The sequence below is a fragment of the Acinonyx jubatus genome, chromosome C1, assembly GCF_027475565.1.
Source record: "Acinonyx jubatus isolate Ajub_Pintada_27869175 chromosome C1, VMU_Ajub_asm_v1.0, whole genome shotgun sequence".
In the NCBI taxonomy this organism is placed as follows: Eukaryota; Metazoa; Chordata; class Mammalia; order Carnivora; family Felidae; genus Acinonyx; species Acinonyx jubatus.
Window position 1 is genome coordinate 19184430 of NC_069381.1, and position 19700 is coordinate 19204129.

At 48.3% G+C, this 19700-nt stretch overlaps 1 protein-coding gene across 5 annotated transcripts in view; it reads right to left on the bottom strand.

Annotated features, from left to right (window-relative positions):
- PAFAH2 (platelet activating factor acetylhydrolase 2) overlaps positions 1-19700 on the bottom strand; it is a 62783-nt gene that overhangs the window by 13333 nt on the left and 29750 nt on the right. For 3 of the 5 annotated variants that reach the window (XM_053209330.1, XM_027060019.2, XM_053209337.1), the window contains 3 exons: positions 18353-18444; positions 16599-16769; positions 14488-14642 (listed from right to left, as the gene is read on the bottom strand). In XM_053209330.1, coding sequence (XP_053065305.1) covers positions 14488-14642; positions 16599-16769; positions 18353-18444 — 418 coding nt within the window. Of the gene's footprint in view, positions 1-5309; positions 7275-14487; positions 14643-16598; positions 16770-18352; positions 18445-19700 lie in introns of those variants that run through there. The other 2 variants (XM_015075144.3, XM_053209339.1) reach the window with 2 other exon arrangements.

Here is a 19700-nt window from a genome sequence, read left to right on the forward strand (position 1 = left end):
ACTGAGAGCACTGACTTTGGAACCCAACAGTTTAGGTTCCGATCCTGACCCCAGGACTTACTTACCTGCTGGGTGACTGTGGCCGAGCTAGTACACCTTCCTGAACCTCCTTTTCCTGATCTGTTGGATGGGGATACACGTAATACCTTACAGGGATGGTGTTAGGATTAAACGATACAATGTATGTAAAACACTTAGCACAGAATCTGGCACAAAATACGTGCTCATTATATAGCAGCACACTGGCAAGAAACAAAATATGGCACTTTTGTTATTAATAGCAACATATATTTGTCTAGAGTCTTGTAAATTACAAAGCGCCCTATGTCTTATATTGAACCCCTCCCCCCACCGCCCCGAATCTTGAGGTGGGCAAGGCAGACATTAATGACCCCATTTTATAGGAAAATAAAGGCTCCGGAGGGTTCACTGGCTCCAGATCAAATGGTAAGAAAGTGTCAGTGTCTGGATTCAGACCTGGATGTGACACCATGAAAATGAAGAATTATGCACGCACTCTTGGCAGGCTGTGCATCTAGGGACCATCTGGCTTAGCAGGCTGAGGAGGACTGTGTTTCTGAGCAGCTTCTTTTTTTAGGTGAAAGCAAGATGGGAAAAATAAGCTGGCAAACTTTCCCTCATTTTCAGTATCGGTATGATTTGTGCTCAGTGTTGCCCTCCTTCTAACTCTCAAACGCTACGTGTCCAAGTATCTCCATATCTCCTTTCGCTCCAGCTGCCCTCGGCCTCAGTGCCACTGGGTCTGCCCCGGGCCCCACACTTGGGATCTGGGAAAACCCCAAGAAAAGGAAGCAGGGGCAGCTGGAGGCATCGGAGGGCTGGGTGAACACCAGCTGTTCCCAAGTCTGCCTGGGAAACAAGCAGCCTGCTGATCAGGGGGACAAGAGGGGAGGGGACGGTGATCCCTGCTCCCCATGTCAGTCAACAGGAGGATGCTTGTCCTGCGCAACAGATGGGTCCTACTCCTGGAATAACGTCATTAACTGCAATACTAAATATGGCACGGCTGTGTTTCTCTTGGGGAGCAGGAGGCCAAGAGATCAAACGTTAGGTGAGTCTAAGCAGGAAGGCTTTCACAGAAGAGCAGGAGCTCAAATGGGGCCTAAAAGATTAGCAGTACTTGGATGTACAGGGAGGAGACTGGGAAGAAAACATTGTGAGAAAGGGCATGCGTGTTCGTCTGGGGAATGGGTGGGCACACACTTGAGGGGGACTGTGGGAAAAGTGCGTGGTAAGAAGCAGAGGACAGGAGGGGCAGGGCAGGACCAGCCGCGATGAGGGGGTGAGATGTCATCCCACAGGAAAATCCACTCCGTGACGGAGCCAGGAAACAGCACAACTGCACGGGCCTCAGGGATCAGCCAAGTCAACACCCACCACCCCGTATCCCAATTTACAGGCAGGGAAACTGAACTCACAAGAGGAAAGGCGCTGAGCAAGAAAGACGGTGACAAGAGAGACGGTGACTGAGAGCCGAGACAAAAACCCTGGGCTCCAAACAAGCAGTTTGGTCCTCTTCCCATCAGACCCCCTTGCCAGGTTGGCGTTTTGAAACAAAAGTAGTGTTGTCGGCGGATCTGGCAACAGGACGCAGGGGGAAAGGGACTGGAGTCCAGGAGACTGTAAAAATGAGTCCAGGGGTGAGCGGCCGGGAGACTAGCCTCAAAGGTCCTGGCAACCGGCCGGTGGGAGGACACAAGAGAACCTGGGGGGAAATCAGAGCAGGCAGTGAGGGGGGAGAGCTGGAGGAGTGTCTCCCGAGGAGGTCACGGGGCGCTTTAACCCCCCCACGCCCGCCTCCAACACGGCAGACGATAATTCCTGCAACTAGCCTCTGCCACAAACTCCCCACCCCCAGGTCCTCCTCCCTCCGACTAACCTCTACGCAGCCCTCTGACTCGCCCACCTTTGGGTTACAGCCGGTGCATAGACCTGTGTGCTCGGATGATCAGGTGTGAAACTCAAACCCAAACCAGAACCTAGGAGCGGAGACTCTCCCTGGTGGTGAAGAGAGGCTAGAACTGCAGTGTGGGCTTTGAGCTTTGATGTGCGGAGCAGGGAAATCAGGGCAAAGAGAACGGAACTGTCTCTTCATCCAGTGGATCCATCCTCACGCAGTGGAAGCAGCTGGGTGGCAGTGAGCAGGCTTCTTGCAAGGGAGGGGCCTGGGGAACCGGACAGGCTGGCGTAAGAACTTAGACCAGGACCACTGGGGTCCACTCGGCGAAGGGCAAATGATACCTGACCTCACAGACACGTGAGGAGGAGCAAGGAAAACAATGCCAGTCATAGGTCATGTTCACTAAGCCCTCGTATAGATACGGGGCGAAGCGCTTTACATGCATTAACTTCATTTAATTACCACCACAACTCCAAGAGGTAAATACTATTAGAATTCTCATTTTGCAAACAGGCAAACATACAAGGAAAACAAAGTTCACCGAATAAACAGCATGAAGTCACAGGGCTACTGGGGTTGGGGGTGTCTGAGTTCAAAGACCACCTTCTTAACACCTGAACTGCTTTCCTCATAAATCAAACTAACTGAGCACCTGACCCACCCACAGTCCTCGGTGAAGGGCATTTCTCTCCCCCAACCCATTTCTCAATAAATAATGCTGAGGATGTCATGGGATCTAAATACATGTCATATAGAAATTGCTGGAGTTTGACTTTTTTTTTTTTTTTTGAGTTTGGGTTTTTTCCCCCAAGATTTTTAAAATTTTATTAATTAATTAATTAATTAATTATCAGAGAGAGACAGGGAGACAGAGAATCCCAAGCAGCCTCCACACTGTCAGCACAGGACCCAACTGGGGCTCAAACCCACGAACTGTGAGATCATGACCTGAGCCAAAATCAAGAGCCAGACACTTAACTGACTGAGGCACCCAGGCATCCCAAGATTTTATTTTTAAGTAATCTCTACACTCAGCATGGGGCTTGAACTCAAAACCCCAAGATCAAGAGTCCTATGCCCCACCGACTGAGCCAGCCAGGTGCCCCGTGGAGTTTCATATTTTTGATTCAATTTCTCATGAAATTGCATTCTTCATACCCTGACAGTTTAAAAAGACAGAAGCAGGTGCAAAACTGAGTATGTGTATCTGGCAGTACGGCTCAGTGATTAGGAGCTTGGCTTGTGACGCCGAAACCCCAGCTTTGCCAAATTCTTGCTGTGATTGCTGATCGAGTCACTTCTCTAAGGCTCTTGTTTCCTCATACATGAAATGAGGCCAATAGCACCTCACCTCAGGGGGTTACTGCGAGAAGTAAGATGACACATGTAAAGCCCTGAACATAGTCTTAGATTCACAGGAAGGGCCCGTTAACCCAGGCTGTGATGATGAACCTCATCACTGCTACTTTGCTACGCGGCAATGGCCAGGGACACTTGGTATCTGTGTGTGGTTGTGATGGGACAGAAAGTAAGCTTCTTAAGGAGGATGGGTCCTGAGTACAGAGTATGGCTTCTTCTGTCCCTCCCTCTGTCAGTTTGCAGGCCCAGGGGTAAGTGGTGTCCCAGAAGAAAAGGGGAGCAGATGTAGTCCCACACAAGGCCAACACATGGAGTTGGAGTTCATCGACTGACATTTCAAGAGCCTAGTAGTCCTCTTGAGGATGAGCAAGCAGACAGCATGTCAAGACGTATACTAGAAATGTACCTGGGGGCTGTGCTGCGGGCACAGCCAGAGCCCGACCAGCCTCAGCCTGACAAGTCCAGGAAGCGGGAGGGATGAGGACTCTCATTCCAGTCTGTGCTTACTACCCTTCCCTCCTCACTGATGCACCATGCCCTGCACAGAGACTTCACAAAACACCACTAGGAGGCTTCCATGGGTGTAGTTGAATAACGGGATGGGAAACAAGACACAAGAGAAATCTGAGACATCTTTGCTTTTGGAAAGGATTCGCTAGCATGTAAGTTACCAGCAAATGCCAAATAATATGCCGGATCACCTTACTTATCTAAAGGCCATTTATCTGGTGTCTTTTGATACCCTGGGAGCTAACAAAAAACCAGGACAAAAGACCAAAGGCCTTGTGATATCCCTTCTGGGCAGTCAAAGGAAGGATTACAAAGTCCAAGGGCTAAAGGCAGTGCGTTTTGACTGCAGAAGTCTCTAAAGCCCTCTGGGACTACCTAGTTTTACTTTAGACAGTTGTAAATAATGTGGCTGACCACAAATCACAAATCTCAAGTGAAGAGGGGTTGGCGCAAGAAAGGCAACGAAAAGTGATGGCTGGCAGTCTGACTACAAGGGAGACAAACACAAACTCTGAAAAGCAACCAAAAGAACAAGGACAGCTGCTGGGGACCACACAGGATAGGTGCAAACAGCTATCCACATCTTTACAGATAAGGGTGCGCCACTGCTCACACATTAGACCTGGTCACAGATAGGTCACAGATAGGTTCTAGCCAACCAACAGAGAACAAGAACATGAGCAAGAAATAAACTTTTGTTGCTGTTTGGGGTTGCTTGTTACTACCATATAATCTGGTTTATCTTAATAGAAACATCCTAAAAAGTTAAAGGAGGTCGGTTCACATTAAGAAGTAACCGCATTATCTTTTCGGTAGACTGATATTCAAAATAGTCAATATTGGGGGTGCCTGGCTGCCTCAGTCAGTAGAGCACGCAACTCTTGATCTTGGGGTTGTGAGTTCAAGCCCCGTGTTGGATGTAGAGATTACTTAAAAAAAAAAAAAGTCAATATTATATTCTGTAGCTTACAGGATAATTTTCAATTATATAAAAATTCACCTACTCCAACGTTGCTGGATAAATGAGTCATTACCAGAGAACATGAACTGAGTGGAGGAAATAGATCCAATTTCTGAGAACCCTCTCTATAAAATATACCTGCATTCTTTATTTGCCTAAGGTAGCAGTTGGGTCTCATGTGCTCATGCTGGCAGAACTGGCCCCTCAGCATCTGCAGAACCAGCCCCAGGTTCAAGAACCAGTAGACACTGGTTCTGCAAGTGTGGAGGGGCTCTGGTCCCCATGCGGGGGTTGGAAGGCTCTATTAAATATCTGTATGCATTCTCCTAGAAGGAAGTCCATAATGTGTTGTTGAGTAAAAAAGCAAGCCAAAACTCCTTATATATAGTCTTTTAAATCATTTAAATTACAAAACTGACCTTATACTGGGCCAAAAAGCAAGTTTCCACAAATCCTGAAGGATGAACACCATATGGGTTATTTTCTCTGACCACAAAGCAATTAAGCCAGAAAACAACAGCTAGAAGATAACTACAAAAATCTCACATATTCAGAAAGTAGGAATCATACTTTTATTTATTTACTTTTAAATGTTTATTTACTCTTGAGAAAGAGATTGAGGGAGAGCAGGGGAGAGGGGCAAAGGGAGAGAGAGAACCCCAAGCAGGCTCCATGCTGTCAGCGCAGAGCCCTACATGGGGCTCAAACTCAAGAACCGTGACATCATGACCTGGGCGGAAATTAAGAGTCGGACGCTTAATCAACTGAGCCACCCAGTGCCCCAGAAACATACTTTTAAATAAGCCTTGGGTCACTCATCTTTACACTTAATCCTCTTAACAATTCATGATGTAGATCCCCATTTTAGAAATTCAGGAACTAAGAATGGAAAGAGAACATAATTTGCTCAAATTTACTCAGTGGTGGTAGAGTCAGGACTCAAAACCAGGATACAGAATTCTAGAGCCCAGCACTGAAATGATATTCTCCTTATGCTCTGTCTCACTGGAATTCATAGATCCTCCCAAGGTCCATAGCGTCAGGGGAGCTGACGCTTCACATCTTAGAGAGAAGAGCTGTCACAAGATGGAAGACATGGTCCCAGCTTGCTTTGGTGGCACTGACCTTGGACCTACTGTGTAGATGCATTTCCCCTTTGCTCCTGCCTCATCTGGGGTCCCCTACTACCTGGGCCGAGGTATGAAGTCTAGAGTAGTGGAGAGGAGGGTTTCAGGTTGATGTTCCCAGACAACTTTGAATTCGATCCCCAGGAAGATTTCCTTTCCTTTTAAAGTCTTTTTCCACATGGGCATAAGTGGTAAGTGAACAAAGAAAGACAGAAGGAAAAGTTACTTCCAGATGGCTCGCCATCTTGCTCTAATGCAGATTAAATAAAGAAAATATTCCAACATATCATTAGGCAAGCATGAGTATTAATATCATTCATATTATAAATGGAACAGAATGGAAATTCAGTCTATATCTTGACTTACATTTGAGGCTAGGGCCTCAGAGCCAGAAAACAGACTACAGCACCCTGATTCCAGGCAAGTTGGAGGCTCATGGTATCTGACGTAAGGGGCAAGACCAAAGAGTCCCTAGACCTCTCCAGGGGTGGTTGCCTGAATTCTAACCAACCAAACTACCTCCCTCTTGTGGCAAGGGCCTGTTCAAAAGGCCACTTAATGGTGTTAATCTATCTTTTCCATCTCAACCAACTTGTGTTGATTCTTGTCAAGATACATTTTTAGCAAAAGTCCATGACATCCAGAAACGTCTGTGATACCAGTGTGGACTGCGCTTCCCTCCCTAGGCTGTGAGGACAATGCTTCTGCCCTCCTCCGTGGGCTCACAAGTCTGAGTCCTGATGTTTCATGCAACAAGAAGGCTTGAAAATAAACAGAAAATGGTGGTCTCTATCCTAGGAAGTTACCTAAAGTGATCAGAACTTACCAAGTGGCCCTGGGGAGGGAGAAGGCGGAGAGGTGGGAGGAGACAGTGCGAGGCTGGGCTAAAGGTCCTGAAGGTGGAAATTTCACTCCATCCTTCGGCTTCCTTCCTTCCACTGCAGAAGCCACACTGGCCCGAGGTGAGGGAGTAGGCCACTGGGTTAATAGAGCTTGGGGCTGGAAGCACCCCCCCACCCCCCACCAACTCTACCCCACTGCTTGTTCCCCACACCATCAGGGTTCAGTTCCCAGAAAGTCAGTTTGCCAATCAGTAAGTGATCCACACCCCAGCATGAGTTTGAGATCAACAAGTCCAAGATCAAAGTACCCAGTTATCTAATCAGCAGTGTGATTTCATCCTCTTAATCTGCGAAGAAGGGTCACCATCAGCCACTTCTCGATAGGAGGCTACGGGTGTCCCTGCGCAGGCCCCGAATGGGAACTCAGCTCAGTGACCTTTCACAAATGGCCAGCTGTGCCTACAGGCTGGACAGATGGTGTGGGGCCCCTGGGATGAGCGACGGTCCAATGCCTTCAATGAGGCTGTTCCACTGGTCATAGTCCTCTTTCAGGTCTGAATGGGGAAAAAAACAGGACGGTCAAGTCAATCTTTGCCAGGTTAGATCAAAGAGTAGCTACCATGGATTTAGTGGGTCAGCCTTGAGAGGAGCACCGGGGATACCAAAAGGACTGATTACAGTGGCTGTGATGGTGACCGCAGTATAACTGTGCTTCGTTCAGTGCTTTTATACACGTGCTTCATAAACGACTTGCTTAACCCATAACAACTCAATAATGATAATAATTAGTAACAGAAGGCAGCGTTTACTGAAGGATAATTCATTCTACAGACTGTGCCAAACATGCACTGTTTCTTTTTCACAATATCCCTATGAGTTAAGTACTATATTAGCCCTATTTTACAGTTGAGGAAACTGAGGCTCACAGAAGCTACCCGATTCACCCAAGGTCCTTACAGCTGATAAGTGGTAGAGACAGAATTCACACCTGGGTCAGAAAGGGTGAGAAAACGGAAAGCCTATTTCCGAGCTCAGGAAAGCTGCTGAACAGGAAGAAGTCTTCTGCATGCTAGCCCGTGGGTGCAAATTCAGGGCCACCTCGATGCAGGGCAGGAGAGAACAGGATGGCAATATCGTGAGGCAGCACAACTGGACATGATTCACGAGAGGGCCCCGGGATCGTGGGCAGAGGGGTCTAAGTTGTTGTTTTTTTTTTTAACATTTATTCATTTCTGAGAGACACAGCACGAGTGGGGGAGGAGCACAGAGAGAGGGAGACACAGAAACTGAAGCAGGCTCCTCTCTCTGAGCTGTCAGCACAGAGCCCGATGCAGGGCTTGAACTCACTGACCATGAGATCATGACCTGAGCCGAAGTCACACGCTCAACCGACTGAGCCACCCAGGCGCCCCGGCAGATGGCTCTAAATACACAGCAGCAACAGTCACAAAGGATCCAAGGCCTCAGGCTGAGGGAGCGGGGCACAGCCGAACAGGCTCTCACTGTGCTTTTGTTCAAAACAAACAAAAGCTGGGGCAGAAGGCAGGGACCACTCTCCTTCATCTTTGGATCCCCAGCACCATGCCAAGGACCTGGCATGGACCAGGTCCTCAACAAGTAAGTGTTACAGATTCGTTAACTCAAAAAAACATTGAGCACACCCATGATGTGCCAATCTGTTCTTGGTGCTAAAAATACATCCACACACAAATAGAAATCCTTATCCTCATAGAGCTCGTAATCTAGTAGGTATAACAATAAACATAAGAAATTACATAGGATGGGAAGCGGTGATAAATACTATGGGAAACAAAATAGAGCGAGATAAGAAAAGCAGTGGTGGTGGCTGGGGGACGGGGCAAGGGGAGGCAGGGAAGGGACAATGTTTTAAAAAGGGTGGTCGGGGCACCTGGCTGGCTTGGATGAAAGAATGTGACTTTTGACCTCAGGATTGTGAGTTCTAGCCCTACGCTGGGTGTAGAGATTACTTAAATAAATAAACTTAAAATTTTTTAAATTAAATTAAAAATAAAAAGGGTGGTCAAGGTGGGCCTCACTGAGCTGAGAGTTGCACAAAGACTTAAAGGAGGTGGGAAGAAGCCACGAGACTATACGGGAACAGTGTTCCATTCCAGGCAGAGGGAACGGCAGTGCACAGGCCCTGAAGTGGGTGAGTGCCTGGAGTGCGGGAGGCTTATGCAGCAGCACGGAAGGAGGCCTGAGGAAGAGCAGCAGAGAGGGCGTCAGGAGGGACCAGAGGGCCACATCACATGGGCCCAGCAGGATGCTGGATGTTGGCTTTTGACCCTCAGAGAAATGGGGAGCCATTGGAGGATTCTGAACAGGGGTGTGAAAGATCTGACTTACTTTCTATCAGGATCACTCTGGCTGTTTGATTAAGACCGTGTGGGGAGAAAGGGTGGCAGTAGGGAAGCCACTCAGGAAACTCTCACAGTGATTTCAGTGAGAGACGACTTGGACAGGATGGCGGTCGTGGGGGTGAGGACAAGTGACGAGATTCCATATGTAATTTGAAGGCAGAGCCAAGGGGATTCTTGAAAGATTGGAAAGGGGGATGTGAGAGCAGAGACAAGAGGGAGGACTACAGCTTGAGTAACTCAAAGAGCAAGACCGCGGCCGAAATCAGGTTTTGCTGGTGAGAGAGTAGAAATGTCGAGTGGTGGGTTTAGACAAATGGCGACATTCATGGAAGAGATTAAACTGGCGACAGAAAGGTGGGACTTGCCAGCATGGAGATGGCGCTTAAAGCCGCAGGACTGGATGACATCAGGGGACACGGGTAGAGAAGAGGTCCAAGCCCTGAGCCCTGGAAGCAGCAAAGTAGACCGAAGAGGAACAGACATCGAGGCAGGGGAAAAACCCACCGTGGGGTGTCCTGGCAGCAAACTCCAGGGTCCACAGAGGTGGGCGTCCCCGACTCTGTCAGGAGCTGCTGAGCATGCCAGGGGGTGAGGAACGGAGTTCACCACCGGATGGAAGGCTGTGAGGGTCACTGGCCACACTGACAAAAGCAGTTTTCATGGGGAACTGGGATGCAAAAGCCTGACTGGAATGGGTTCAAGAGAGAATGCGAGGGGCGCCTGGGTGGCTCAGTCGGTTGAGCGGCCGACTTCGGCTCAGGTCATGATCTCACGGTTCGTGGGTTCGAGCCCCACGTCGGGCTCTGTGCTGACAGCTCGGGGCCTGCAGCCTGCTTTGGATTCTGTGTCTCCCCCTCTTCCTGCCCCTCCCCCATTCTCTCTCTCTCTCTCTCAAAATAAATAAACAAAAAATGTTTTAAACTAAATAAATACATAAAAAAGAGAGAATGCGAACACAAGAACCAGAGAAAGCGAGTTTTGCTGTTAGGAGGAACAGGGAAAAGGGGTGAAGAGAGGGGAGAAAGTGGGGTCAAAAGAGAGATCTTTAATTTTTTTTTTAATTTTTTTTAGTTTTTAAAGAGAAAGAGAGTACAAGTGGGGCAGAGGGAGAGAGACGGGAGAAGAGAGAGAGAATCTTAAGCAGGCTCCATGCTCAGGGAAAAGCCTGACGCAGGGCTCGATCCCACGACCCTGGGATTATGACCTGAAGTGAAATCAAGACTCACAGCTCAACCGACTGAGCCACCCAGGCACCTCCCAGAGAGGTATCTTTAAAGAGAAATTTCAGGGTGAAATGAGGCAAGAGAGGGAAAAACTGATGATGGAAGATAAAGAGGAAAAAACTGCCGGCATATAGAAAAGGAGGGAATCTGGTACGTGAGTGGAGGGGTGGCCTTAGACAACTGACTGGGAATCTCTAGGAACCAGCCGCAGAGCTGAGTATAGGCATGAAGGTGGGTAGACGAGGTGCTGGGATTTCGAGGAAGTCCTGACTACTTCCATTTTCTCAGTGAGGTGGGAGGCGAAGTCAATCAGCTGAGAGACAGGGTAGGGGAGGGTGTCAGAGGTTCGCAAAGGAGAAGATGTGAAATAGTCTTCTGGGAGAGCGGTAGAGAGGAGCACTAGGTGGAGACAGAAGCTACCTGTAGTTCATTGGAAAGGAGCACCAATCTTCCTAAAAGTTTATTTATTATTATTTTTAAAATTTTCTTTAATGTTTATTTTTGAGAAACAGAGCGAGCATGAGCAGGGGAGGGGCAGAGACAGAGGGAGACACAGAACCCGAAGCAGGCTCCAGGCTCCAAGCTGTCAGCACAGAGCCTGACGCGGGGCTCGAACTCACAAACCATGAGATCATGACCTGAGCCGAAGTCGGACGCTTAACCGACTGAGCTGCCCAGGCGCCCCAAGTTTATTTATTTATCTTGCGCGCGCGCGCAAGAGAGAGAGAGAGAGAGAGAGGGAGGGAGAGAATCCCAAGCAGGCTCCACACTGTCAGCGTGAGATCATGACCCAAGCCGAAATCGGGAGTCAGACGTTTAAATGACTGAGCCACCCAGGTGCCCCAGAAGCACCAATCTTTTTAACAAAGAGAAAGAATATCCCTGGATCAGTGGCATAGGCCCTCCCAGAGGTATTCTGTAGGAGCCAGAAGTGGGTCAGCTCACTACAACTCAGCTTAGTTTCCTGTGTGCCAATGTATTGTATGGCCACCAAAATGCTTTTCTCCCGCTGCAAAGCTAATTGTTCCAAGTGAGAGCCTTTGTGTTTTCAGACCCTGTGTCATCTCTTCTCGTCTGCTTAAGCCAGAGCTTCAGACAGGCCCATCGCCCGTCCTCCATGATGCAGCCAGCTCGCACACACAAGTCTGATCATGACAGTCCCCTGCCAGGGGAATAAAATCCACTCTCATTTCAGCAAGTACATGGCTTCTCCTCTGGCTTCTGCCCACTTCTCTGCCTGTATGTTCCACCAACTCACTATCCCGAGCGCCAGATACTCCTTTTTTTTTTAATGTTTATTTTTGAGAGAGAGAGAGACAGAGTGTGAGCGGGGGAGGGGCAGAGAAAGAGGGAGACACAGAATCCGAAGCAGGCTCCAGGCTCCGAGCTGTCAGCACAGAGCCTGACGTGGGGATCGAACTCACAAGCCATGAGATCACGACCCGAGTCGAAGTCGGACACTCAACGGACTGAGCCACCCAGGTGCCCCCGAGAGCCAGATACTCTAAACACAGTTTCTCAAAACTGACCATACAAGCATCTGCGCCTTCTGTTTAGAAGATCCTTGCCCCTTTCTTGCCTGGAGAATTGTACTCATCGGTTAAGATTAAAGACAAGCAGGGGTGCTTGGGTGGCTCTGTCAGTTAAGCCTCTGACTCCAGCTCAGGTCATGATCTTGTGGTTTGTGACTTTGAGCCCCGTATCAGGCTCTGTGCTGATAGCTCGGACCCTGCAGCCTGCTTCAGATTCCGTGTCTCCCTCTCTCTCTGCCCTTCCCCCACTCGTGCTCTGTGTGTGTGTGTCTCTCTCTCTCAAAAACAAGTAAGAACATTTTTAAAAATTAAAAAAAAAGATTCAAGACAAGCATCACTTTGTCTAGGGAGCCTCCTTCCTCGGCTGTCTGTTCCCTTCCATCAGCCAGGCGCCTGTCCTCTGTGTCTCCTCAAGACTGAGCGCATATATCATGGTCATCAGTCACTGGCAAAACAGTGCATCAACTAAGTACGTGGGCTTGGGAATCAGACAAGTTAGGCTGCATTCTGGCCTTGCCACTCAATAACCAGATAACCTTGGACAAATTACTTAAATTTTCTAAGCTTCCTATCTTCATCTATAAAATGGCGTTAATAATAAAAGTACCTGCCAGAGAGGGTCATCTTCAGGATTATACCTCATACTGAATCTATAGTATTCAGTGGAAAGCCTGGCATAATGCAAATCCTCAGTAATTTCCCTTCAGTGTAGGGCTTGCCTCCCTTCCGTCTCTTCTTCTGATGGTCTCCGTAATAAGTACCTTAGCTCAACAGACATTGGTATTAAAGGCGGAAATACCAATCACGCCATGGTAGGCTCCCCTGTCATATTTAGCTCTTACCTAATGACATGGTGCCAGTAGGAAATGGGGAAAGTGGACTGAGGACCATGTAGTCAGTCTCCATTAAAGTCTAGACTCATGGATCCATTCTTCTCCTACGAGGTGACAGGTGGTGCTCCAAGGTCTCTATTAACCCTGGAAGTCTCTAAACCCAGGCAGGCATAATGGCTCACACAATGAGCAAGAGAAAATGAACAGGCATAAATTTCGAAATGCAAACGGAGGTTCAAAAAGTCAATAAACTCGTAATAGAACAGATGTGTCTTAAAAGCAAACTCAATCCAAGCCGAATTTGTTAGGCAACGGTTGGAATTGTGAATGCGCTCAGGCCACGCAACTAGAAGTCTAGTGTCCAGAGCACAGAGGTGACGGTGCTGCTGTACCGCAACCAGCTGCTCAAGTCGGGGCACCACCCAGGTGTGGTGACAAACAGTGCATCCGAAGGGGATAATAATGGCCACACGGGTTGCTGCACGGGGAACAGGCGCAGGTACCGGGGACATTTAGCTTACTGACCGGGAAACTCAGAGAGGACACCATAGGGGACTTAAAGTATCTGAAGACCTGCCATGTGCAAGGGGTCGGGGGCCCCTCTGGGTAGCCCTTGAGGGGATGATCAGGGCAAGTGGGAGGAGTCACAAAGTAGGACATTTTGGTCTTAGGCTGGGGTGAGGCGGAACCTTGGAAACCCAGGCCAGCCTGACCCCCTTCTGAAGGACACTGTGCTAGCACAACGTTGGTGGATCAGAGAGGGACATCTGATCCAGAGCTCTGGGCCTAAGCTGGACAGTGGCCTACGATGTGTTGCTAGGTAAAGATGAGCTGGTAGACTCAAGCTGTCTCTCTTGGGAATCCGGTCTGGGAAATTCGGGGAAACATGGCAGAGAGCAGCAGGAGCCAAAGATGGGAGGGGGCCGCAAGGAAGAAAGACCAAGCCATGAGTGGTTCGAGCTGACTGGAGCTATGAGGGACCAGCAACTGAACAAGCAGAGGCTACTGGCAAGAGAAAAACTAGAGTAGAATATAAGAAAAATACAGACTGGAGCCAAGAGAAAGAGAGATGTCATGAGAGGAAATGAGGCTAAGCCCATGAGAGAGATGAGAGAGAGAGAGGCCAGTCCTACTTGGGTTCCCGTAACTTTTTGCTTCCCACCTGGCTGGGTGTACTTTCATCAATAAACTCCCCTTTTCTTCTTGAGGTAACTGAGTCAATATCTAATCCTTGTAACCAAAACTAACTAGAGTATCAGTCTTAAAATGGAGAGGCAGAGAGGGCTGACCCTCAGAGAAGCACTCTCCACATGGCAGGGAAGGGGCCATTTCCTCTGGGTGGGAGGATGGACCAATGACCTCTACAGGCCTTGCCATTTAGCTGGTCTGTGACGTATGACAGTGGTCATAGGCCTTCCGTGCTTTGTTTTGTTTAAAGCACTTCCACGAATTTAGCCCATTTATCATTATAACCTCCACAATCCACATGAGGTGAGTGATAATGAGTTAGGACCCAAGTAATGGAGTAGAGAGAGGTGAATGTTCGATTTACAGTGAGGAAACCAAGGCTCAGGAGTTCAATGATGAGGCCAAGTTCATTCAGGTAGTAAGAGACAGAGTCAGGGTCTCCGAACTTTCAGCTAAGTGTTCTTTCTGTAATTCTACATAACCCTCTCCTTCGCTCAGGTTTTCCTTGTGCCATAAATCGTCCTGATCTGGGACATGTCGGTATAGACCACTGTGCAGGGAAATCTAAGGGACCCCATGGCTTCCCCATAAACCCCAGTTCTCTCCTTACCAAGGTGCTTCTGCAGGAAGGCCAACATGGCCCTCACCATAATCTCTTGACCTTCATAGGGGTCCAAGCTCCCACGGGTTTGAGTGGAGAAGAATTTACCAATCCAGTTACCAGCCACAAAGGCAAAGTCAGTTTGACTCCGATGAACAGAACCACTAGAGGAAAAGAGGAACAAGGAACCGGTATGGGTCTGGAGGCTAAGGCATAACTAGTATTTGTTAAGCATTCACCATGTGCGAGCTGTTTTATGTGCATTATCTCAACTTTCACAAGAGTCTCGTAAGGGAAGCATTTCCCCTTTGACGGAATCCGAGGAAAGGAACTGCCTGAGGTCACACGGCTAGCAAGGGACAGGGTTAGGATTTGAACACAGGGGTGCCTGGCTTCAAAGCTGCCTCGGCCCCTAGAACACAACGTCTGACAGTGCAGGGAAGGGTGGAGTTAGCTGGAGCGGGCAGGCACAGGGGTGAGGAAGCGAGGTCTGCCACACCGGCCATTCCTATGTCATGACAAACCACCACACCATGGCTTTCACGTGACTCCTGAACATTCACAAAACATGTCAGCTCCTCTTTCTTCAGAAATGTACCACAAAGTAAACAGGAAAAGGAATCCCCTGTCTTTATTTAAGTAATCAGACAAGTGAGAACAAATGCTTATAAAAGAGGGTTTCTGGATTAGAGTTTAAGTTCTTTGATATCAAACACATTTAATTCGAAGGTGAAAAGTTCTCGGTAGGTTCATTTTGGGCTATTGCTCCCAACTGAATTTCCTAATCAATTCAATGAGGGAAGAAAACCTAAATGCCAAACTTTGGTTGGTATCATGCAGAAAAACTGACTTAAAAAAAAAAACGTGCCGGGGCGCCTGGGTGGCGCAGTCGGTTGAGCGCCCGACTTCAGCTCAGGTCACGATCTCGCGGTCCGTGAGTTCGAGCCCCGCGTCGGGCTCTGGGCTGACGGCTCGGAGCCTGGAGCCTGCTTCCGATTCTGTGTCTCCCTCTCTCTCTTCCCCTCCCCTGCTCATGCTCTGTCTCCCTCGGTCTCAAAAATAAATAAACGTTAAAAAAATTAAAAAAAAAAATGTGTTACTTAAGGCACACGAAAAAGTGTCAAGAATAAACATAACGGATACCCAGCACTCGGTTTAAGAAGTGATACACTGCCAACAGTTAAATCATCCCCTTCCCGACTGCTCTCGCCTCCCTTCCCGCCATTACCCTCAATCTGACTGGCTTGGGGAAACTGTCACGCCGCCATGAGACCGACAGCCCAAGGGAGGGCTGGCCCTCGGGGAGACAGCCCCGCCAAGGTGAGCAAGGGTGGCAGACTCCTAGCATTCCAGAGCTTCGGACTTAGCATTTCAACTACCTGAGTGATTCCAAAGGCCCGTGACATGTAGTTACTTGTCGTCTTGCTAAGACAGAGCGTGGGATCCTTGACGCCCGCGTTATTAGGCTCTGTTAGGCTCGAGTGCAGGGCGGAAGCAAGTCAGAGATCTGTCGGTGAGCCTTCAGCCCTGCACCTGAACTGCGTGCCACTTACGAGCTACGGTACGTATCGGAAAGTCACTCAAAAAATTTTCTTTCTGTGAAAAATGGCTCCTGAAAGAAAACCATCTGATAGTGCTAGCAATGGAAGTGAAGAGTATGGTTTCTCTTGGGCAGAATATAGATGGTTTGTGGAAGGTATCTGAATTTAGGTATTCAAGGTCTCCTGAGGCCTATCTCCTGAACGTCAAAGGTCTACTACATTTACAGTCTTCAAAAGACTCGGCAAAATTCCCAAATGAGGTTCGAGATCTCTGGAGTCCACCTCGACCCACACTTTTCCTCTCCAGGGGAAAGAGTTGCTTTCTGTTCCAGAAAGCAACAGGTAAATCCTGTCATCAAGTCATATAAACTAGTAAAGGAATTGCTGTAGATAGAGCTAAGTGGAAAGGGACACAGATAGGAAATCCTAAAGGAATGAATAAGGCTTTGCACTTCAGGAAGTACTCAGGTGCTGTATTAATGGGTAGAACTTATGGATAATGTAGAAGAAACTAAGAGAGCCACAGCTAGGTAGCAAATGGCGAGGACACTGGGGATCGTGACCCTGGGGCTTACTCACAGGACAGTTATGATCCTGGATTGCTCGTGCTGAGCACATATCTTCTTCATCAAGTTGATACTCTCCACTGTCTGGAATTTCTCAGCATTGATAAAGAACACAGGGCCTCGGGCCTTGGGGTAAAAGTCATGTTCCAGAGGAAACATCCAAGCATCCAGAGCCACAGCACACCTGTCATGGAACCAGACATTTGGAATAGCCATGCAGAAACCCAGGTAAGAGTAGTTAGGGTGGAGGGGGAAGGGGCAGGGTTCTTCCCTTCAGGGGGACAAAAGCTCAGAAAGCCAGAAGGGGGTACCAGGGCCCAGACACTTCAGTTAGGATCTTGGGTAGAGATCAGTTTTACCTGTCACCAAAGACTCTTCTAGATTTTAAACTCACTGAGAGCAAGGGTCAGACCTTCTCCTGGATCTACTCAGGTTGCTGACCTGGGTTACTCAGAAGGTACTTCATTCATTCAACATTCACTGAGTACCTACTATGTGCTTAGCTCTGTGCTGTGGATACAGAGATAAATGACACAGTTCTTGCTCTCATGGAGCTCCCAGTCTAGAAAGGGAGACAGAACAGACAAGGTAACGAAATGCAGCTTAGTGCCCTGACGGCACAAGGAGCTATGTGAGCCCACAGCATGTACGGCATGGGAGGTCAGGAAAAGGTTCCTCGATGCCACAACTCAAAGACATGGCCAGTGTGGCAAGCAGTAATCTGTCACCTGGGGCAAAACTAAGGACCCAAGATTAGCACCCCACCCCCAAAGTTCCTCCGGTCTTCTCCATATCAATGAAGGACATTCATCTCCCACTCAGATGATGTATACAAAAATGAAAAACCTGACTCCTCTTTCCTTCACCTCACACATCACCAAGTCCTGAAAATTCTAAAATATATCCTGACTCAATTCGCATCTCTCCATCCTGCCACCTCTGTCCTAATGCAAACCCATCACCTCTGACCTTGACTCTGAAATAGCTTTCTCTAACTAGCCTCCTGGTTTTCAGTCTTGTCCTGCTACAGTCCATTCTTCACACAGTAGCCAGAGGGATCTTTACAAGTGCAAATAAGATTTTTCTCGGGGCGGGGTTGAGGGGGGTGGTGCTGGCTCAGCAGGAAGAGCATGTGACTCTTGATCTTGGGGTCATGAGTTTGAGCCCCATGTGGAGTGTAGCAATTAGTTTAATAAATAAATAAATAATAAAATAAAATAAAATAAAATAATAAGTAAATAAATAAATAAAGATTTTTTCTGCTTAAAATCCTTCAACGGTTTCCCATCATACCTGGAATAAAATCGAACACCCTCACTGTGGCCAAAAGGCCCTGTGATCTAGCCTCTGTTTATCTCTCTGATCACATCTTGAGCCACTTCCCCCTCACTCACTGTGCCTCTCCCACACTGACACAGCAAGCTTCTTTCTACCTCAGGGCCTTTGCATTAGCTGTTCCCTCTTCCTAGAATGATCCCCTAGACCTTTATACGGTTAGTTTCTTTGTTAAGTCTTGGTTTCTGTCACTTTCTCCAAAAAACCTCCAATTACTCTGGCATATCGGCCTCTTATTTGCTTCGCTACACTTGGGGACTGGGGATTTGACTGTTTATTAGTCCATCTCCTCCCACAATAACATAAGTCCATGAAATCTTAGACCCACTGAACCCTCAGCCCCCAAAACAGTGCCTAGTATATAACTCTTGTGTGACAAACACACGCTGAATGAATGGTGTGTGCTCACAGAAGCATCGCTGGGAAACTCACCGAAACTGGGTCTCCTTGGCCAAAGCCAGTATCGCCGTGGCCCCACCAAATGAATGTCCCATCACAGCCACGCGGCTCATGTTGATGCTGCCCTGAGGAAAGCAGAGAACTGAGCCAAATCAGAAACGAGGGGTTGCTTTTCCGGGAATTCTTCAGAGGCAAGAGGCAAAGAGTGAGAGTGATGTGGAAGCACAGTACAGTGGGTGAGCTCCCACCTGCACGTTAAGAACCTCTTGCTCAGCGGAGAGCAGCCAGTCAGGCATTCCCCAGGCTGAACAGCTTTCTGTAGTCAGGAATTCTGAAAACTATGTTTTCCACCTTTGTTTTTGTAATCATACTGCCTGTAACACCTGGACCAGAGGAGACATTCAAATATATACCAACAGGGGCGCTTGGGTGGCTCAGTCAGTTAACCATCCAACCTCAGCTCAGGTCATGATCTCGTGGTTTGTGAGTTCGGGTGCCGCGTCAGGCTCTGTGCTGACAGCTCAGAGCCTGGAGCCTGCTTCGGATTCTGTGTCTCCCTCTCTCTCTGCTCCTTCCCTGCTCACGCTCTGTCTCTCACTCTCTCTCAAAAATAAATAAACATTAAAAAAAAAAAAAAATATATATATACACACACACACACACACACACACACACACACACATAAATGAATGGGCATAAATGATGTGATTCCACACTGACCCATCAGTGTAAGAGCACGTTAAGAACAAGAACTGTCTCTGGCCTCTAGACCCCTGCCTTACAGCCAGTCCAACAGGCTGACACGTGCACCAAGCCGAGGACAGAACAGAAAGCTCCTGCCACCTGTCATTTTCCTCTGAAGTGAGGCGTGCTCATCCAGAAACAGACTCAGGTTCTCCTTCCTCTGGGCATCTGTCCTGACGTTTCTCTAGCAGTGAGTCTGGTTGCTCGAACATGCTCCGCAAGTATCTATTTCTGGTTGTCCACAGAAGCCTGCAGGGCTTGGTTATATAAAAAGCCACTGCAGCTGCCTGCTAAGGGGCTCGGAAAATCTCTCTAGCCTTTGCTGTCCAGCCTCTGCCCGGCTCCCATGCTCTCCCCTGCTCTCCCCAATTTCTAACCCAAGGCTCTGTATCCAAATTCTCCCCCCTTGCTCAGTACCTTCCGACCAGCAACTTGGCTGGTGGCCACTTCAGCTTTTTTAAATAGGTTAATATATTTATAAATCCCTAAAATCAGGAGTATATAGCAAAGTCACCCGTGTACCACGTTCCCTTTTCCCACAGCTGCCCAACACCTATCCCTACACGGGTAAGTTTCTTCAGTGTCTTTGCAGAGCTTACTTACATGCATACAGGTAAATGTGACTCTATACTTCCCC